Consider the following 22896-nt stretch of genomic DNA (forward strand, 5'->3'; position numbering starts at 1 on the left):
GGTTAGTACAGATTTACAGGGGGACAACTGTTTGATAGCCTCCGTTTGCCAGTAACGTCATGTGAACCATGCAAATTAAAAGGAGATGCGAGTAGCACCAAACACACACTAAACTACCATATAGATGAGCCCAAAGAGTATTTAAATGATGTCAAATCTGGGACAAAGTATGTTGAAATGAGGGACACAGAGAAACATAACACTTTCTATGTGCAATGAAACAACGGCATTGTTTTATGGAGAGGTATGGGTATTTGTCCAAAATGTGGGTTATCTTTCAAAAAACAGGGGCTTGCAAAAGCTAAATCCTCTCCCCTCCCAGTCTAGGTAAACCTAAAATCATAATCTCAACCTCAGAACTTCAAATAGAGCAAACAGCATAGAGGAAATCTAGGTAATATAGAAAGGAAATAAATGGAACCCATAATTTAAGAGCTCAGAGGCTCAACAAAGAATCTGTATTTTTCCAGAAGTAGATAATATGATTGGAGCTCTCGGCCAGTGGGAGGAACACAAACCTTCTGCTGCCTCCAGTCCTTCACTGATCAAGAGCTCTAATCAGATCATCTGCTACATCCCTAGTCAGGAACACAACCTACCCGTCAGAGCTATCCATTTCCAGAGGAAGGAGCAAAGGGATATGCTAAGTATCCTTTCATCTAACCAATGCAATAGGAAAGTTCTAAAACAGGATGCATTTCCTAATAACTGTGCATTCTCTAGAAAGGTTAAGAGCATTTGAGACATCTGCAGATATTTTACTGTTAGTCTGCTGGGCACTACAATCATGTCTAGTCTGTTTCAGGCAGATCCATAAAAAAAAAATAAACATGCCAACCAGGAATACTTGAGAATATGGTGGTGTTTGCAGTTCTTCTACCTAATGTTTTCATAATACTTAACAGAATTAATAGGTAATGCATTTAATTTTATTATGCAGAATTTATTTATTTCCCTGCTCTCCACCACAAACCACTAACACCAACCTGGGAATACAAGGAAAAAGCATGAAAAGTTTGAGAAATGGCACTAGTGGTCTGTAGGAGACATGTTGAAGGGAGAGGCCTTGCTGTTCAAGATTTGGACAGAAACACGTTACAGCCTTCATATTAGATGTAGATGTATTACATTACAAAATGTAATGCAAAATCCAATATATATTTACCATCAGCTGGATTAAGCTTTAATCTGTAAGAAGAAGCTGACCGATGAGCTGCCCATCTGATGCAGAAAGTGTCCCATCCCACATTATAACTTTTTAGGTCAGTCACATTTAAGTACACTACAAAGATTAAAAGAAAAAGTTCCATGAACTACATAAGAAAAACTAAACATAAACTATGAAATTATGACAAATTATTTTAAAAATCAACACTGGTCATGAGATAATGATTGTGACATTTTTAAAATTCAAGTAAGGGAAAGCACTATTTAGGTACAATGTTGTACATTTCTCCAAACTCAGGCCTTATAGGTTCATTCACATTCAACCAAATGCATTACTGTTGTGGGCACCATTACAAAATGGATGCCATAGGAGTGCTAATATTTGCTTTTTTTGTCACACTTACTAGCCCAGAAGAGTTTCTACATCAAAAGATAGTCCTTTGTGTTGATATATAATAAAAAACACAGAACACTTTGTCTTACATGTAGTGCCTTGATCAACCAGTGGTACACTGAGTCCAGAATCATACTGAGCATAAACATTTACATCATAGGAAGTACTAGGAGACAGATTGCTCAACGTATATGAAGTCACCTCTCCAACAAATACCTCCATAGGCGCATCAGTACCTTAAAAGAAAAGGAATGAAATAAGGAATTTTCATTTGCAATCTTGTATAGCCAGGATGGCTAAACATTTTAGCCTGAGAGTTGCACTAAGGGTTTGTCAATCCTCTGATGACTGCATGCTAACTGCTCCTGTTGCTAAAAGCCAATGCCCACTCCCTTGCATACAAGCATCCATCTATACACGCACACACACACGACATGTATAGCATGCATATACACACAGACCACACACTCATCACACATACATACACATTTAGACAGCCTCATCCTGCTCTTCTGCCAACCTGCAGAGGAACAGGAGGTCTTTCCTGCCCAATTCTGTGATGGGGAGAGAAGCCCTCCATTTCCCTTATAAAGGTACATCTTCTCCCTCTGGTTCAGCACCATCTTAAGTAGGTCTTAATGTTCAGAAACAGGAAGGAATCTTACCAATGGTCACTACTGCAGGATAGTTTTTTAGCTCCAGTTTCCTCAGCACTAACTCCTTCTTAAAACAGCACCACACCAGAAGGTAAGAAGCACTTTTATGAAGTAAACTGAAACAGAGGTACCCAATATTTGAAGGGCAGGGCAGGGAGACAGGAGACAGAAACATCTCAGCAGTATAGCTGGGAAGCCTTGGGGACATCAGAGTAGAACAGTTTTTTTAAAAAAACTTTTTACAGTCAAACTATTGGCAGGCCTCAAAATCTGTTGGGGGGCAGATGTCTTCTGTGGGTTGCAAGTTAGTACTCCTATTGAATAGGACTCCAAGATGCTAGTTTATACCAAGTCAGACCATTAGCCCATCCAAGGATTGGCTCCACTGGTACACCTGCAAAGCCCTGACCTTACTGCCACAATGACCCCAGTGTTGGGAGGGCAGTTCTGCATAACAGAACCAGCATGCCAGCTACTCCTAGAACTGTCTACTCTCACTGGCTTGAGTTCTCAAAGGGCTCTGGCAGAGGACTCACTTTCACATTCATATCAATGCATGCACAGTAAAATAGCATCTGTATCCTGCCTTTCCTCCCAAAGGAGTCCAGGGTCTTGAAACAAACTGACATTAAACAATACTAAATGTATACAGTACTTGTATACCTTAAGCTCACTATTCCCAGCCTTACCTACAGGTTTGTACACAATTTTGTACCCAAGAACAGGAGATGGTGCAGGGTCCCAGGCAACTCTGAACCGTGTGTACCATTCATCTGAAATGCGTATGTTCCGAGGAGAAAGTAGTCCAACTGACAAAAAAGGATTATAAAGTTAAAACAGAGAAAAAATAAATTTAGGTTTATGTCTGTATGATGTCTATCAGACTAGGTTCCTAGCTGATGAAGGGAGGTCCAGTGCCAGTGGTTGAATAACTCAAGGTGTTCATAAAGGGCCCAGGAAAATACTGTAGTTCCCAAGTGGTGTGCCTTGAGAAATAAGCAAGCAAACAAAACAAATAACAAAGAACCTGGAAGCTCAAAGAATTCACACAGGAAGATGGATAATGCAAATCTGGGTCATTTAACCTTTCCCTACATGGAAAATTAAAGAACCGTCCTCCTCCAGGGGAGGCATCTTAACAATAAATTATTTCAGGTGTAAATGTGACTTAATTCAGAAAAAAGATACTTCAGCTATCAGACATTTGAGGAACACTGAGAAAGGACCTCAAATGAAGGTTTGGCGCATATCAGCCATGACAGCATCTTATCCACCACTGCTTCTTAATCACTGAACTTAAAAGAACAACAACCTCAGCACAGGACAGATTGGGCTTGTTCTGAAAAGAAGGCTTGTGGAGGACTGTATTGCTCCTTCCAGCCATTCCTACATCAACACAGAGCAGATGGTAGAACCATATCTGTCCACATTCCAATACTGACCTAAAAACACGATGTTACAAGTTCTACATGGCCCTGAACCAACAGCCTAGACTAGAGCAGATTAGCCTAGGGAGAAACCTGACCAAATGGCGTAAGTGCTGCAGTCCAGTCCACAAGAGCATTCTTGTGTCTGAACATTCCTCCCCACAACGCTTTAGAAACTCCCTCCTCCAGGATGCCACATACATTTAGTCTTTTTTTCTATTAAATACTACCCAACCACTCCACCACCCCAAAAAACCACAGAATACCATACAAGTGTTAGTCTCCAAGCAAGAGCACTGTCCCTTTAAGGAGCTGCTCATCATCACTGGTACTAGGGCTTTCAGAAATTAGTGCATAAAGGCTGCATTTGGTTCTGGAAGTTGTTGGAGTGTTAACTGCATTAGAGTTGTGGCCTGCACACTGTGTCTGATAAATTCTTGTCCTGCTAACTACTTTCTCCTGACAACTGCTCTCTCTCTATTTTTTTAAAAAATTATTTGTCATGTTTAGTTTCTCTGCTCTTATGTTTAGCCACTGATGAAGACCTTTGTGTTGAAATGCAATTGACATACATTGAAATATACTGAACAGGATTTGGCCTACAAAAGATTGACAATAAATTGTTAATAATAAAATCTGATAATAAGTTTGTATACATGATCATTATTTTATTTTATTGGAATAAAGAACTCTGTATTTTTGTATACACTTTCCCCCTTAACTCTGATTTTGGTTGTTAGACATTATTGCTCTTGTTGTTAAGGACCATTTCCACCTCAGTTGTTTGCAAATGTACCTGTTTTTCCATTTCCTGTCAATTGTCCACCTTCTCCATCTTCATAAACTGCCACAATTGTAATTTTGTAGGGTGTATCTGGCTGCAAAGGCTGTAGCAACACATTATTTCTTCTACCAGGTACCATAGTCTAGAACATAAGGGGAAATCAGGTAAACACTGTAGTACTATAAACTGCTCAAAGCTGTAGTAGTACAACTTGGAGTGTTAAAAACAACAACGGACAAGCAGATATACTTTTACTCAATGGCATGGGGTCCAAAGTTCCCATCGGCAGGGTTGCACTCTTGAGACACTCCTGCTGGTGGAAGGGGTAGATTATGGAGCAACTTGTGCAGAGGGTTGGGAGGGTTCCTCCAGTGTGGAGTGTGGAAGGTGGCACAGGGTAAAGGGAAAACTGGAGAAAATCACTTCTATCACTACCAGCCCCTCACCAGCAGAAGCTTCTGCAGGATCATAAATGAAGGGAAACTCTGGATCCAAACCTATGCATTAAAAAAAAATCATTTTCAGATAATTTTGGCCCAATCAATGTAGGCTGCCTAGAGTCTACAGAATAGATAGGATATTAATTAATGATATTTATATTTTTAAAATACCATTGTAATATGGGTAAGGTGATGTGTGTTACCCCTTGGATTTTTTTAAGAGCTGCATCTGGCAAGATTCAAGTATATTGCCAAATATGTCCAGGGCACATCCAGGAAACCAAAAACCATACTTTCTAGGAATGTTGTTCCCACTCTTGAATTGGGGGCAGGTTTGCCCTTATCTCTCCCTTCATCAAAGTTGACTCTGGAGGGGATGAGTAAGGAGGGAGTAATTTCTTCCCAATCCTTTGCTGGGGAGCCACAGCCAGCTGCTGTAGCATATGCCCAGCAGTCTGGGGGATGCATCCCTACCAGAATTAGTTAAAATCCTCACCTGCCCATACTTTTGAATTCACTTAATTCCTTCAAATTCTTATATTAATACATACCGTACAACCATTATTCCAATGTTTGTGTCTCATTAGTCTTCTTTGTGGGTGTGGGAGAAAAAACCAATATTTGTCTATGTGGACAAAGTGTGTATGGGGTAGGGGTGGGGAAATACTACTGTTTGTACATGTGTATTTACAGAAGGAATTGGAGACAAAACAGCAGCTGCTAGAAAGCAGAGGGAGACAAAAAGAAACTCCTTTGGATGGTGCAGTGACCCTCCAATATATATAACTACAGATGCTTCATTTATGTGGAAAAAAATGATTGAAACAACAGGATTGTACAGAAAATCAGGAATATGACTTACAACTGATATGCATATTCACCAGAATAAAGGCGGAAAGACCATGCAGAGGTGAAATAGATGTGAACCAACTAATGAAGTTGATTTCCATGTACAGACCACTTTCCTAGATCTGCACCTTCTTTCCTAGAACTAAACTAGATGTACATTTGATTCAGGTGTGTAAGCCAGAGCCAGCCATGGAAGAAACTAGATATAGCTTCAGAAAAGTTGAGAATTGTAGAAACCTTTTGCAAATAATAATATTTAAGTGTAATGGTTACATTGTCATCTGGATAATTCATCTTTATTTCTTCACAGTTCTGGGCAGATCTATCATTAATTTCTTTTATGCCAAAGTAAGTGTAATTCCCATAATGAAATGGAGAGAACCATTTTACATTTCATGAACACCATTTTCAGTACAATGTGTTTTTAGCAAAGTGCCGAGATGTAGAAAGATATATCATCATTCAGAAATAAGTAACAATCATGACCAATTATGAGGTGTTTTTATGGGCTGAACAATGTTTCCACAGAAGTCAGGAGAAGTTATGCCATCACCCTCCCTATGGGAAAATAATTTGGCTATGTTATGCACTCTAAGAGAATTCTGCAGGCAGAAAGTTAATCTGCCAAATAAGGAGAAGGAAGTTTGGATGCAAATTGCAGAAACTTTGGCAGAACTCCAGAAATAAAATAAAAAATTAAAGACATAGTCAGCTAACGTCACTGATACATATAACAGACAGAAATGTGATGGTCATTAAACACAGATGGCAATTAACTGTTCGCTGCCTGTACTACTGATCTCTTCAACTGGATAAAATAGGTTCACAGAAATATATATCTCCCCCCAAAAAGGAATGTGTTTTTAAACCCAGTTAAAAATTACCAAAGGAAACCCAGATTATACTTAGCTACTGTCAGATCTGTACAGACATATGTTGCTTAGGATAAAATTTACCACTTTCTGCTATGGTAGCACTAGCTCCAATTCAGTGGTTTGGTACCTATACAAAAAATACCAAAGGAAAAAGGGGAGCACTGCGGCAGCATAAGAAATCTGTGCATTTATTTTTCTAGGAATATTTTGAGAAAATATTTAGAGAGGGGGAGTGTACTCCATCCAAAAAAGAACATTTTTTGGGGGGGGTAATTTTCTTTAAATGGGTAGCTTCACTGTGAGTGAGCAGGCAGCCATATATTATTTTGTCTTTTTTAAAAAAAACATGAATTATGTGAGTGCTTATGCAGCCAAAAAGTAGACTGTTGAGTGTAGCTCAGCAAGGATTTCTGACTCTCCTCATTTAGTAGTAGCAACAAGAAAAACAAAATGACCCTCCCCTGCTATATTACACTGCTGAAATTAAGATAGCTGGGGGACACAGTAATCAGGAATTGATTTTCTGTGGAAGGACTCTGAGCTCAGTTCTGGTACTCAAAACAAATTCCTGGGGCTCAGGATTCTGTAATTCTGAATGTATGTCTTTTGCAGATGGCTCTGGTTGGTAGATCTTGGGGCTTTAATAAAGACAAAGTAGATCCCACAAGCCCACCCCTGTACTAAACTCCCTTAAAATAGTTCTAAAGTTTCCAACAGGACCTCACAAGATGTATGCATAGCAGTCATATTTCAGGAGACTGATTTTGTCTTTTCTTTGAAACAGTTTGCAGCATTACTAAAGCTTGCCAAATTGGTTTGATCAGAGCTCTTCCTTTGATTAAAAAAAAAAGACTATGTACGCTGAGGGTAAAACACAACACTGCCTCCAAGGCTCCAAACAGCTTTTGTCTGCACACCATCTTATATATCCATTGGTTTGGATGGTTGTATATACCTATATTTTAACTATGCAAATGGCAAAAAGGTAATGTGACATTTTCCATTACAACTGTGAGACAAGAAAATACAAGCTTAAAAACAAAAACAAAATAGTTCATTAGAAATGTGAACATGCAGAAACCCTGATAAATGGGACCTTCTCTGAAGCTGAAACAGAAGTAAATAAACAGTAATATATTTCTAACACATCTTCATTAGAACACTTACATATTCATCTATGGGGTCTCCAACAGTGGGAGAATATATGATTCTGTATTGCTGCACAGGCCCATCAGCATGGTCCCACTGAACAGAAAGGCTATCTGTAGTAGGGTCAAAGACTCTTATGTTCCTGGGCCCACTGCGAGGCACTAAAATAAGAAAAAAAATGAGGTGGAATTTAGACAATAAAGGTCCAGAAAGTAGCCCTCCTACAGTATGGTGCCCTGCAGTATCTTTCAAAAGTTGTTTCAACAGGCTGCTGCCACGAAATACACAGACTGAGCTCCCTAACAAAGCTCAATGAGACCCATTAGCTGACCCTAATATCTTAATTTGCATGTGTCGATTCTGGAAATGTTGGGGCCAATGGTAGAGAAATAAAAAAAGGAAATATACAGACAGAATTGGAGACTACAATCTATTGGCTAGGTGTGACTTGTTATCTGTACTTTATAGCCAAGTGATATTTATTATTTTAACTTCGAATAGTCTTGTGATAACTTTGCATCAACCAAAAGGTGAATTTGGACCCACACATGTTAAAACTGACATTTGGAGACAAATTCATGAACATCGAGTTTTCACACATACACAAATGAATGCTATCAATCAAATTTGTGTGACCTCAGCATACACCACTGTGTCACTGCCTTTCTGGACATTTATATATGAATGTCAACAACATTCACCAAATTTTGCACAATCATACACACACACAAGTCCAAATAAAATATGTAATTTTATACTCTTCTCCCAGCAGCAAATTCTGCACATATTAATCTGTTTTACAAGAAATAGTGACAGAGTGATCTCACACACACACATATTAAAAATCCAGCAGTAAGAGATATACTGTAAGTGTTGATTTATATCAGGTGTGGGGAACCTTTGGCCCTCCAGATGTTGCTGAAGTACAACATGGCCATTGGCCATGCTTGCTAGAGTTGTACAGTAGGGCCCCACTCATACGGCAGGTTATGTTCTAGACCCCCGCCTAAAAGCGAAACCCACTGAAAAGCGGAACTCATTCAATAGAATGGTGCCCGACGCCCAAAAAATGCCGTAAAAGCGGAACAAGCGCTGTATGAGTGGGGTCTTACTCTAATTGAAAGCCGCCGTATTAGCAGAATGCCGGAAAGCAGACCACTGAAAAGAGGGGCCCTACTGTAGTTCAGTATCATCTGAAGGGCCAAAGGTTCCCCACTCCTGATTTATATGATTTAATGATAGTATTAAACCAATCTATCCCACCTTGAGGCTTGCAGCTTTAATTAAAGTATAGGCTTAAACCAAGAAAAATATAAATTAGATACAGCTTGTTGAATCCATATTACAACTTTAAAGTCTGTTTTTATGATTTTTAGAGAGTTTTTAGTGTTTTTGTTTGCCGCCCTGGGCTCCTACTGGGAGGAAGGGCGGGATATAAATTTAATAAATAATAAATAAATAAATGAGTTGTCTCAACTATATCCTCAGAACATTCTTGACATAAGCCCTTCTCATGTATTCAAAGAGTGGCAGGCTTCACACATGCATGCACACCAATATTTTAGAATATATGGAGGGCTCTCTCCATGCAGAGGGATGCAGAGCTGACATCCCTGCTCTCACATGCATTCTTCATTCCACAGTCATGAAAAGGGAAATAGTGACTGATGATCTGCAAGTAATGTCTAAGATGGAAAAGTGACAACTGATGAGCAGTGGCAGATCTTGGATGGGGGTAATTCACAGCACACAAATATAGCTTAGCAATAAAACATGTATCTTCTGCTTACATGTCCTTCTCTGTCCAGAACTTGGATTTCCTTCTCCATCAGCATATAAAGCGCTAACACTTACAGAATAGGGAGTGTCAGGACTCAGACGCTCTAGCAGAATATTGCGGGTGTTGCCTGGTACCACAACCTAGAAAGAAAGCAATACTGAAGTTTAAAATGACATTTAAAAAAAACCCTAATCTTAACAGTGTGAGAAGAAAGCTTCTTGCACTCTTCACCCTCTTCCTCTATTTCCTTGCACTTGAATTGCCTTTTCTTTTTTCGGTAATTTCTGAAAGGAACAGAGAAGGGTTTTTTTAATCTCCTTCTCTTTATTCTTCTATTATTCTGACTAAATTAACTAAGGACACTTTGGAGATGGCCACCTGGTAAAGTTCCCTCTGGTTGCCAGTGGGCTTTCTTGCTGGCCGCTGACAGCAGTTAACAGGGATCACTGTGATCTGCTTGCCATTTAATTGCCCACAATGCCCCAGAGCACCACTGTGTTGGGGTCATTGTGGGTAATTCAAATGGCAGATGCCTTTCAGACCCAGCCACTTGGTGCAGGGTGGAGGCATGGCCAGCATCAGCAGTAGGCCCTGCCAGGGCACTGAGGTGCAGGCAGCTGCCTGAAGATGCCAGGTGCTGATGTCAGCTCTGAAAGTAACTCTGCTGGAACAATTCAGGTCTAAGAGACATATAGAAGATTTCTTACCATTGATTACATCCCTATTCAGAGGTAAGCCCCTGGATCAAACAACCCAAACTGCTTATAATATGGTACATGAATGGGTGTAGCTTCCCCCCCACACACACACTATATTCAATGGCAGACCAGAGATTCTAATCATCATAAGCTGTACCTCTTTTTTCTATGCTCGATGGTTGTGTGTATTCTGGATTTGTATTAGTAATGATATTTACCCACTAAATATAGCTCTTTGGCTTCTACAATACAATCTGTAAGTTGTTCCTCATGTTACAGCAGCCACGTGGAAGCTGCTAAAAACACTTCCATTCAGCAGAAGTAATCCATGGAGGTGACATCCTCTTTAATTTAGTTCTTTCACACATGGAAAGTGTACATGTGCTGTACATTCTTGGAAGCCAGTGACATAGGTCAGAGACACTCTGCACCAGGAATGGGGGAGCCTGCAGCCCTCTAGATGTTGCTGGATTCTGCCTCTCATCAGCCCCAGCCAGGATGGCCAGTGGTCAGGGATGAGGGGAGCTGTAACCCAGGGCCATCTGGAGGGCCATGGGTTCCCCCACGCATACTCTCCACCAAATCCAATCCAATGTTTTTTCATATTTTTTCCAGTCCCCCCCAATTTTAAAAAACAAAAAAGGATTTGGGGGGAAAAAATTCTGATTTTTTCTAGGCCTTCACATTTCTAGCCAATCCAATCAGTAAGCTGCTTTCACACACTCTTGCATGGATCCACCATCATTCACAAGAATTTCTAACCAACCTTTACAAGGCTACTATAATTTGTGAAGTTGTCTTGGGATACTAAATCTTGCAGACGTCCCCAACATGATATCCTACTGATGTTTTGGACTCCCATTTCCATCAGCTCCAGCTAGCATGGCCAATGTTCAGGGATTGTAGGAGCTGTAGTCCAACAACATCTGGGGGCACGAGGCTGGGGAAGGCTATGTGACAGAGTGTCTGCTCAACATTAAGTACCTGTACATTGATATTGTAAGAGTGAGATGCGTGACAAAAATGTACAAATATTTTATATGTGAAAATGTGTTCTTTAACCACCAATTCATGTAAGAGGAAATTACCCCAGGCCATGCTGCAAATTCAGTGTACATTATAGCTTGGTGTGCAGCCAAGCAGTCATCTGAGGGACCTATCAGTTGGCCATATTGGTTTACTTCCCATAATAAGCTGACTTTCAGCAAGGGCTGAAAACAGAACTGGCTGTTTAGTAATTTAATTTATTTGTTTGTTTGTTTGTACCCCGCCCTTCCTTCCAGCAAATAACCCTGGCCTTGCATTTAACAATGACATACTCTAATTTTGTTCTGCTGATGTTTACTGCTAAATTAAAATATGTAGAGCAAATATAAAATGATGTTCAGAACGGTAGGATGGAATAGGACAGGGGTTGCTTTTCTTTCACCAGACAGAAATCATTGTGGGAAGCATTTATCCCCAAGAATTCATATAAGGAAAGACCCAGGAGGTTAAATTACTTACAGATTCTGATGGCCGTGTGCCAACCAATGGAGCATAGACAACTCTGTATTGCTGCACTGGCCCTGGTGCAGGTTCCCATTGGACATTAAGGCTGTTTGTTGTTGGGTTGTAAACTTGGATGTTTCCTGGCGCTCCTCTCACCACTGAATCAAAAATAAAGTAAGTTAATTTTGGACAAAATAATAACTCCTTAGAGTCAGAGAGCAGCACAGAGTGGATATAAAATTGCTTGGGGGCAAAAGTCTGATGAGAACAATGTGCAGGACTTGACTATGCCAAGTATGTTACTGCACAGAAGTGGGGAACCAGTGGCCCTCCAGATGTTGTTTGACTCCAAATTCTATCAGTTCCAGCCAGTATGGCTAGTGTTTAAGGGATGATGAGAGGTTTACTCCAGCAACATTTGAAGGGCCAGAGGTTTCCCATCCCTACTATAGTATATGACCCTACTGTAGTGTAATTTTCTATGCAGTCCTATGTGTAGTTACTTGGAAATAAGTTTCATTAAATAAAGTTGCCCTTACTTGCAATTATACATGGATAGAGCTGGCACATAGAAGATTAAAATCCTATAGACATTTAATCTGAGAGCACCCTCCACTGACAGTGGGGCTTACTTCTAATTAGACATGCCTAAAATTGCACTGAAAGCTCATAACATAGTGGCAGTTCCATTATCACTCAGAAGGATCAGTGTTCATGTTCTCGTTGTACTCAGCATAGGAGAACCAGAGAATGCTATCCCATGCATCCCTGCCAACAGAGGGCAATATGCACAAAAGGGGCTCTAAAGGGTTGGTCTCAGCTATCTGTACAATGGCCTAATAAGGTGTAGTTAACTCAGCTAATGAAAATCAATGGCTTTACATGCACCTAGCTCAGCACTGCATTGTGGCCCAAAGACCCAATATTTCATGCTGCTGCTGCTGATGATATGATGATGGGGAGGAGGAGGAGGAGGAAGAAGAAGAAGAAACAATGTAATTTTACTTACAAGTTTTCCCAGTATGAGACATGCGCCCTCCATCTCCTTCTGGGTAAACAGGAATCACAGTTACTTTATATTGTGTATCAGGCTGGAGATTTCTTAGAACAGCATAATTTGTATTCCCTGGGACAGTTGCCTGTTGGGTTTAAATTTTTTTTTAAAAAGGTAGAGGGAAAATCAGTCATGTGACAAATTAATCATAGAATCATAGAGTTGGAAGGGGCCTATAAGGCCATGGAGTCCAATCCCCTGCTCAATGCAGGAATCCAAATTAAAGCATACCCGACAGGTGGCTGTCCAGCTGTCTCTTGAAGGCCTCCAGTGTTGGAGTGCCCACCACCTCTCTAGGTAATTGGTTCCATTGATGTACCGCTCTCTAACAGGTAGTTTTTCCTGATGTTCAATCAAAATCTGGCTTCCTGCAACTTGAGCCCATTATTCCGTGTTCTGTACTCTGGGACGATCAAGAAGAGATCCGGGCCTTCCTCTGTGTGACAACCTTTCAAGTACTTGAAGAGTGCTATCATATCTCCCCTCAGTCTTCTCTTCTCAAGACTAAACATGCCCAGTTCTTTCAGTCTCTCCTCATAGGGCTTTGTTTTTAGTCCCCTGATCATCCTTGCTGCCCTCTTCTGAACCTGTTCCAGTTTGTCTGCATCCTTCTTAAAGTGCAGTGTCCAGAACATAACTCAAGATGAAGCCTAATCAAAATGGTTCTATTAGAATATTTTCCCACCATATAAGGGCTGATCTTCATGTTCAAAGGAGCATTCCTAGAATTTCTAGAATTATGCCATTTCTATATGCAGGAGAAGCAGCTAGCAGGGTGAGGCAGTGCCACTATCTTGCTTCCGAGCAGGTAGGTCACACTTGCTTACTGGGAGAGAGAGTGGGAGGGGTGAGGCAGTGGGGAGGTTGGCATGGTACAAATGCACCAGCAGAACATATCTAGCACTCCTCTCAGCATGTCTGCACCTACACTGACCTCCCTGACACCTCCCCCCTCCCCCTCTTCTTTCCAGTAAGCAATAGTGACCCACCCATTGGGAAGCTAGCACAGCAGCCCTGTCCGCTCCAGCAAGCCGCATCTGGCATGCAGGAAAAGGGGCATTGCCTGTTTTCATCTGCCTAGCCAGGTCTCAACAAGAAGGATTGTACCCTAGCCTGCTCCTTGACTTGCCAGTTTTCTTTGCTCATACAGCAGTATTCAAAAATATGAATTTGTCACTTGTACTTTCAAGTAGTATAGCCCCAAGAGGGATGCACCATGTGCGTTTTCTGAAGGGACAGATCAGCCCTAAGTGCTGCCCCAACCAATGATGTAGCCACCTCTAGCAAAAAACAGAAGCAAGTTCTGAGCAGGTATGAGGTATACAGACGTAAAATACATACATACATACATACATACATACATACCAGTTCATCTACACCTCCTGCCACTGGTGCATAAAATAACTTGTACTGACGAGGATTCCCTTCAGCATGATCCCATCGAACATTCAGTGTGCTGGTAGTTGGTTCATAAACTCTGAGGTTCTTTACAGTGTTGAGAGGTTCTGAAATACACAGAATGCACTGTTAGGCTCTGAAAATGTTATCATTGTGCAAAGTTACTATATCTAGTCTGGTTCAGTGACAAGAAATGTTGATGGATAATTAAGCAGCCCTGTGTCCAAAGACCACTGTTGTGGCTTACAAACAAGTGTTAAGATGAAGCTGCACTGCCCTGCTGAGCATGAAGAGGGCTGAAAAAGAGGACAGCCTGGGTGTGGGAAACTGGACTGATGCTGCTATAAAGCCACTTCTCAGGGATGCTGTAGTAGTGGATTTCCTGCATTGCCTTGGGGTTGGACTAGATGACCTTGGAGATCTGTTCCAACTCTATGATTCTATGACTCTGCTATGGCCTTTGAACCTCTGCAATATTTACTCCAGCTGTTCACTTGTAAACAAACTGATTATTACACAGACAACCTAAGCCCCCAGTGCTTTCTAATACAAAGGAAATTAATATTTGAAAACATGCTCAACAAAGTTGTTTCAGGGAATGCAGTTTGCTGCTGCTGCTGCTGCTGCTCCTCTTCCTCCTCCTCCTCCTCACATGGAGGCTTGGGAAGGAAAGAGCAGCTGTTTTGACAGCTCTCTGGCCCTTCCACCCCCAACAGTCAGCATAAATGAGTTTCCACTTGTCTCATGACCTCACTTTCAAGGATTGGAGCAAAGGCGCCCACAACCATCAACAATAAGTAGGGAACAGGGACTGGCAATATTCTTTTAGCCTAAACTACATGTCAAGGCTCTTGTTAAGTTAAAATATAGATCTGACTCCAAAATGCAGGGATGGGGAACTTTTTTCAGACCACACGCAAAAGCAGGCAGAATAATGGATAAGACTCTTACTTTTGTACAATATGCTACATTCTAGCCATGCAAAAATCAGAGGGTTCTATGCACACACATATCTCTGACCCTCCGTGCAGGCAAACAAGAGGCATTATCATTGTTCAAGGACACATTCCAGCCAGGCAAAAACATTTGAGGAAGGCATGGAGCAGGGCCAGTGAGAAACATGGCCTGGGGAGAGGGAATAGCTTAAGGAGAGTCCCAAGGGGCAGAATGAGATGCCATAGTGGAGAGACAGAGTTAAAATGAAACTAACATTCTTCCCTACTCTCAACAATATAGTGCCCTTTATTACACTCTTAAACTATCCCTCCAATGTTGCCTTCAACTCTTTGGGCTAGCATATGTGTTCACATCTCTACCACTGTTAAGAAAAAGTTGTTTCTGTTCTAGATAACCATGAAGTGAAATTTATCTTAATAAAACTCATCTTTCTTACTCTAGTGAACAATGTCAACCATGTCGGATTTAATTCAGAATGTTTCAACATTTGAAAATTTCAAAAGATAATTGTGACAGTGAATCAAAAGCATTGTTTTTGAAGAATACGTACACAAACTGAGTGCAATAAACAATATTCTAATCTAGAATTTATTATCTTTGGGTGAAATCCAATGAACAATATGTTTATTTATTACTTATTTTATAAATTTATATCCCACCCTTATTCCCAGAAAAAGCCCAGGGCAAACAAGCAACAAAACACTAAAAACAATAATAAAGATCCAAAATAACCAGTCACAGAATGTTGGCACTAAGGGTCCTTCCAGACAGTGAAATAAAATATATTGCTGGAGCGTATTTGTTGATTCTTTCATTGGCTTTAACATGGTCCATGAGTGTTCCCAGTCTGAGTGACACAGCTCAGGGGGACATTCATCCTCTCCATAAGTAATACAAAAATAAGATTGAGGTGAGAACTCTGTCACCTATTACAGCAAGGTTACTGGCCAACAGGTTTCCATGACAATTGTGTGAATGCATTTAGCACTCCAAACTGCAATGAATGTACTTGTTTTGGGACCCCATGACAAAAGCTGTGCCTTGAAGAAAGAAGTCTGGAAGGCTGCACCGCAGATGAGAATTGTGCAATGCTCATGCAATAAAATACACATCTGGAAAGTCTATCTCACGTAGACACAAAGAAACAAAAAAAGATAAGCCCCCTCCAAACTTATGAGCTAAGAATTACCTATCTAAAATGAAGATGTGTTCACTTTTAGAACAAGTTTCTTTTCTTTTTAAATGGGGATGGACACAAAGAAATGTCTGTGGGGACTTGAACAAAAGAAACTCAAAACCTGCTGACTTCATAAGTGATTTAACATTTCTCTTGCATAACTCTTCACAAATCAGAAAACCAAAGTAGCTTTACTTACTGGTTTTGCCACTGCCTGTCATCTGTCCTCCTTCACCATCTGCATATATGGATGAAACGGTAACACTGTAAGGAGTATCAGGTTGCAGCTTCTGGAGTACAACACTGTTCTGCCTCACTCCTACTGTGGTCTAGAATACAATGGAATGAAATGTAAATTGAAGGAGCAGGGAGCTAGATTACAGAGATGCTGAAATAATACATCTTGTATATATTACAGGTTTCTGTTTTCTAGTTATGGGCCAGACAATATAATCTGCCGTTTTGAAGAAAAAAATACTAGCTCTACTTAAGTCATTTATTAGACCCAAGAATCAAATATTAAATTCTGAATTGTTTTTAATATGACAAAGTCTATATGGACTATCTTTCTTATTTCTACATATGTAGAAATAAGAAAGATAGTAACTTACTGTGTACAATTCTCCCAGACCCCACCCTACAACTGAAGGGCATTTAAGGGCAATTTTGCTTTCCAAAGAAAATTAATCTTGGCATTATTGGAACAGCAAAGCATGATGATTCCCACAATTCCTGTGATCTCAATGCTCAAATATTCATTTGCTCCAAAGTTCTATGTTTGACTTCTGTTGTAGCCAACTGGACAATTATGAAGCCCAGACATGACAAAATTCCTGCATGAAAAGCATTTCCATATAGAGAAAGGCATATGAACTGTTTGTAGAAGATAACTTGTGATGACTACACATTCATCTGGCTTCCTGCATGAATACATAATATAAACACACTAAGAAGCTGTGGCCAATCCTATTGAACATACATAGCAAAGTAAGAACATAAGAAGAGCCCTGTTGGATCAGACCAAATGTCCTTCTAGTCCAGTATTCTATTCCTGCAATGGGCAATCAGATTGTACACAATAGTGACATATGACAATCTATACACACCCTGAATGCTTTTACATCTTGAAAGACTATGTAAAACATCTGCAATATTTGAAGGAGTTTTTGGATAACATATGCAGTAAAAAGCATTTCCTGGCAACCTTTTGTCTTTTTCCCCTCAAAAAAAAAAAGTCTCCTGGTTTTGCACTTGTGTACCATACTTTGAGAAACTGATGTTTACCAGATGACATCTGAAAGACCACCATGGGTCATCTTGTGGATTCTACTTATACAGGCAGCAAATCCAATTTTTATGATGTAATATTCATACCTTTATGGAAAATGATAAAATCTGCAATGTTCTAATAAATTGATCTGACAAGTTCATGTTTAAAAAAACAGGTATTTGTTTGGGAATGTAACGCTTCCCCCCCTAGACATAAGTTTCAGATTTGGTTACCGATTGTTCAGGGCCATCCCCAGTTTCAGGTTGATAAACAATCCTGTACCGCTGCACTCGTCCAGTAGCAGGATCCCATTTGACAGTCAAGCTATTGGATGTTGCATTGTATACCTGAAGGTTTCGTGGGCCGCTCGTTGGGACTGATATGAAAATATTAAACAGTTGTTTAGTAAAGAATTATTAACAGTTAATGTATAAACAGTCATTCTATATTGTGCGAAAAATCTATACTGCGACTGTCACTTCTCTAGTGAGAAAATTAATTCAATTTTTTTAAAAACAAAGATTGAAAATAAAACGTGGAATAACTATGCATGTATAGGGACCTGCCTAGAACAATGTAAATCCATCCAAGTGCAAAATCTGATCAGGATGATATGAGAATGTCTTATATAATGAGAAGAAAAGGAGAACTGAATAGAAATGTTGTACAATGCTATACATAAATTAAGGGAAGGAGAACATTACCAAATACACAAAATGTTGTTATGTGCCTTCAAGACGATTATGACTTATGGCAACCCTATGAATCAGCGACCTCCAAGAGCATCTGTTATAAACCACCCTGTTCAGACCTTGTAAATTCAGGTCTGCGGCTTCCTTTATGGAATCAATCCATCTCTTCTTTGGCCTTCTTTTTCTACTATCTTTTGTTTTTCCTAGCATTATTGTCTTTTCTAGTGAAGCATGTTTTCTCATTACGTGTCCAAAGTATGATAACCTCAGTTTCATCGTTCTAGCTTCTAATGATAGGTCTGGTTTAATTGTACAATTGTGCCGCCCTACAAGATCTGCCACTCAGGGCCTCCTCTCAGTCCCGTCAACTAAAGTGATTGGGTTGGTGAGGACTCGGGAGAGGGCCTTCTCTGTGGCGGCCCCCACGATTTGGAACTCCCTCCCAATAGATCTTCGACATGCCCCTTCCTTATATATATTTCGCCGAGGCCTGAAGACTTGGCTTTTCCATCAGGCCTTTATGAACTTGAGACTTCTAAGGTGAACTAGCTTCAGAATTGTATTACTGACAACTCTACTAAATATTGTAATTTTGCATTGTGCTGTACTGGTTATATTGTTTTTATTGTATCATATTGTACCATGTATTTTATCGTGCTTTATTGTACACCGCCTAGAGTGGCCATTGGCCAGATAGGCGGCCTATAAATTAAAGTTTATTATTATTATTATTTGTTCTAACATGCAATTATTTGTCTTTTTCACGGTCCATGGTATCTGCAAAGCTCTCCTCCAACACATTTCAAATGAGTTGACTTTTCTCTTATCCGCTTTTTTCACTGTCCAACTTTCACATCCATACATAGAGATAGGGAATACCATGGTCTTTATGATCCTGACTTTAATGTTCAGAGATACGTCTTTGCATTTCAGGATCTTTTCTAGTTCTCTCATAGCTGTCTTCCGCAGTCCTAGCCTTCTTCTGATTTCTTGACTATTATCTCCATTTTGGTAAATGACTGTGCCAAGGTATTGATAATCCTTGACAAGTTCAATGTTCTCATTGTCGACTTTAAAGTTACATAAATCATCTGTTGTCATTACTTTAGTCTTCTTAATGTTCAGCTGTAGTCATGCTTTTGTGCTTTCCTCTTTAACTTTCATCAGCATTTATTTCAAATCATTAGTGGTTTCTGCTAGCAGTATGGTATTGTCTGCATATCTTACATTATTGATATGTCTCCCTCCAGATTTCACACCTCCTTCATCTTGGTCCAATCCTGCTTTCCGTATGATATGTTCTGCATATAGATTAAACAAGTAAGGTGATAAAATACACCCCTGTCTCACACCCTTTCCAAAGGGGAACCAATTGATTTCTCCATATTCTGTCATTATAGTAGCCTCTTGTCCAGAGTGCATCAGGACAATTAGATGCTGTGACACCCCCATTTCTTTTAAAGCATTCCATAGTTTTTCATGATCTACAGTACACAATCAAAAGCTTTGCTGTAATCTATAAAGCACAGGGTGATTTTCTTCTGGAATTCCTTGGTCCATTCCATTATCCAACGTATGTTTGCGATATGATCTCTGGTGCCTCTTCCCTTTCTAAATCCAGCTTGGACCTCCGGCATTTCACGCTCCATATATGGTAAGAGCCTTTGTTGTAGTATTTCTTTTAAAGACAGAGGTAAGCATCCAAAGCTGCCCCATGCATGAGTGGAATGTATTTTATTTATTTATTTATTTAGGATGGTTATATACCACTTAACCATTTGCATTTCTAAACAGTGTACATAAAATAAACCATACAGAATAAAACAATAAAATTATCATAAAGCCCATCAAAAACCCAACAATGACCTTAAAATGCCTTCTAGAATAAGAAAGTCTGTCATGCACCTGAAGTTCAGCAAGAAGGGTGCCTAGTTTTGTAGTCCAATGATGCATCTTGATGTATTTGTTGTTTGTATATGGTTCACTTTTGTATGTATTTATTTTTCTCATGTACTTATGTATATTGTGTAGAGAGATTTATTGCTTAATTATGTTACCTGAAATGCAGAACTTTAATATCATCAATATTAGCAGTTGTAGTCATATTGGTTGTGAAATTTGTTGTTTTATATAATATATATTTATTTTTGTTGCAGTGTATACCACTAGAGATTCCTTGAAATATAAAGCAGTATACAATACCTAAATAAGCTGGTGAGTGCAATTATACTGTAGATTATTGGAACCCTGATTCTAAAAATTTTGGGGGGAAGAAAGTTCCACTGATTAAAGCTGGAGATATTTTCAAATTAATGTGCTTAGGATCAGTAAGCAGGCTGATTGTACTGTGCCAAAAATACTGCTGTGGTGTTAAAAAAAATTACCGCAGAAACTACAGAATCCTGTTCTTGACAAAAATAAAGAAGAGGGATTATCACCCACAAAACAACTACAAGTGAGGTTTGCACAAGTCTCTGCAACTCTAATGTTCAGGGAAGCACTACAGGAGGCTTTAGAGCTACTTCCATCTCAGAGCTTGGAAAAGTTACTTTTTTGAACTACAACTCCCATCACCCCAATCCAGTTGCCATGTTTGCTGGGGCTGATGGGAGTTGTAGTTCAAAAAAGTAACTTTTCCAAGCTCTGTTCCATCTCTTGTGCACATGTGGAATACAGTGCATAGCCCAAGCACCTGAACTTGAGCTCTAGTATTCAACTACTTGGATCACTATCTAAGGTTCTGATGAGATCACCACACCAATAGCTGTTGTGCTTTGTGTCTTCTGTGCAATGTAGCAGTGCTCCCTAAAGGTCATTTGCTGTATACTGTTAAGAATACAAAGGAGATGGGAGTGGCAGTAACCCTCCTATGGTGTAGTCCCAGTGCAGCTCTTTCTTGTGCCCTCTAAAAAGCCTGGTGAAGTTCAGGCAAACCTCCAGAGCAATATCCCACAAGGCATGAGAGTGTCGCTAGAAAAGGCAAAGCCCGTATACACACAAAAGTATTTTCAGCAGTGGCTCATTAAGGGGGATGAAGGCAGATATCCTCCCAGTGGTGGAGGTGTGCCTTGTCAGGGTGGAGCAAGGTGGCAGTGGTGAGTTCAGGGGAATCTCCAGGATGGTAGTAGCCCCGCAGTGCATGCACACCTGCGGAGCTACTGCCACAAACCCAGAGCTTCCTCAACCTCTCTGCCCCCTGCCTGCTTTGCCTCATCCCTGTCCTGACAAGTTAAGTGCTGCTACTGCAGGGAGGACACCACTGCATCTGTTTACCCCCCTCCCCTTTTATGAGCCACCACTAAGTTGCTTATGTAGAAACAAGGGCTTATCTGCATTCTGGCTTGGATTGGTCTAGCTCTAGCTTATAGTTTCTGTATAATCCTAATATATTTATTTATTTATTATTTGAGTTATATCCCAACCTACTTCCCAGCAGGAGCCCAGGGCAGCAAACAAAAGCACTAAAAAAACTTTAAAACATCATAAAAACAGACTTTAAAACACATTAAAACAAAACAACTTTAAAAACATATTTTTAAAAAGCTCTGAAGACATCTTAAAACAGGGTTAAGAAAACACATTGTTTTTTTTTAAAAAAAAGGTTTAAAAACATATTAAAATGCAATTCCAACACAGAAGCAGACTGGGATAAGGTCTTAACTTAAAAGACTTGTTGAAAGAGGAAGATCTTCAATAAGTGCCGAAAAGATAACAGGTAACACTTTATATATAAAGTGCTATTCATGAATTCAGGCTCTTACCTGGTGTTACAGGCGCAATAGGCCCTATATAGAAAAAAGCACAAACAGTATTAAAAACATGCTTTTCATTTGAATACTATTGTTACAAATTATAATTCATGCATAAATACATTTCAGAATTTCTTACGTGTGCGCTCACTGCCAATCAGTTCATCGCTCTCTGATTCATCAGGATAAATTGCAGTAACTGAGATGTCATACAGTGTGTCTGGAGTCAAATTTTCAAAAACTAGAGTATTTTCATCACCATTTAGAATTGTCTTCAGAAGTGACAAGGGATGGAAAAATAAAGGAATGAAGTTACCCACTGAGGCAATCCATTCATAAATTAACATTTTTTAAAAAATGGACTGGAACAGATCTTTTAGGTTCTTTACATACACAAATCCATCTATAATCAATTGATGTAACACACTGATTTCCAAATATCTGTGTGTTGCAAGAAGGGGCTGTAGCATACTTGAAAAATTAAGCCACATTGTTCGATGGATCTACCGCTCTATGCCTCTCATTGCAGAGAGGGCACCATCCTATAAAGCAGCCTTTCCCAACCTTTGGGTCCCCAGATGTTGCTGAACTACAGTTCCCATAATTCCTGACCATTGGCCATGCTGGATGGGGCTGATGGGAGTTGTAGTCCAGCAACATCTGGGGACCCAAAGGTTGGGAAAGGCTGCTATAAAGCATTGGTCTCACCCACCTCTATCAATGGATACAATACTTACCATAAACCATCCTTGGGGAAATTACTAGCCTATGCATGAACAAACCCTGGTTTCTGATTGCAGTCTATTCAGAGAGAAAGAAACCACAAGCACTGGTTCACACATAATATTAAACCAGCCACTCTGTCATTTGTTTCCCCACTCGAGGAAGA

General features: G+C 39.9%; 1 protein-coding gene across 6 annotated transcripts in view; it reads right to left on the bottom strand.

Annotated features, from left to right (window-relative positions):
- The window catches only part of COL12A1 (collagen type XII alpha 1 chain), a 170632-nt gene that overhangs the window by 67128 nt on the left and 80608 nt on the right, over positions 1-22896 (bottom strand). For all 6 annotated transcript variants that reach the window (XM_061623145.1, XM_061623139.1, XM_061623143.1 and 3 more), the window contains 13 exons: positions 22147-22279; positions 22020-22043; positions 17800-17942; positions 16496-16625; positions 14130-14269; positions 12720-12849; positions 11726-11868; positions 9532-9661; positions 7760-7902; positions 4441-4570; positions 2907-3026; positions 1651-1797; positions 1166-1282 (listed from right to left, as the gene is read on the bottom strand). In XM_061623145.1, coding sequence (XP_061479129.1) covers positions 1166-1282; positions 1651-1797; positions 2907-3026; positions 4441-4570; positions 7760-7902; positions 9532-9661; positions 11726-11868; positions 12720-12849; positions 14130-14269; positions 16496-16625; positions 17800-17942; positions 22020-22043; positions 22147-22279 — 1630 coding nt within the window. The remainder of the gene's footprint in view (positions 1-1165; positions 1283-1650; positions 1798-2906; positions 3027-4440; positions 4571-7759; positions 7903-9531; positions 9662-11725; positions 11869-12719; positions 12850-14129; positions 14270-16495; positions 16626-17799; positions 17943-22019; positions 22044-22146; positions 22280-22896) is intronic.

Source organism: Rhineura floridana, chromosome 4 (genome assembly GCF_030035675.1).
Source record: "Rhineura floridana isolate rRhiFlo1 chromosome 4, rRhiFlo1.hap2, whole genome shotgun sequence".
NCBI lineage: Eukaryota > Metazoa > Chordata > Lepidosauria > Squamata > Rhineuridae > Rhineura > Rhineura floridana.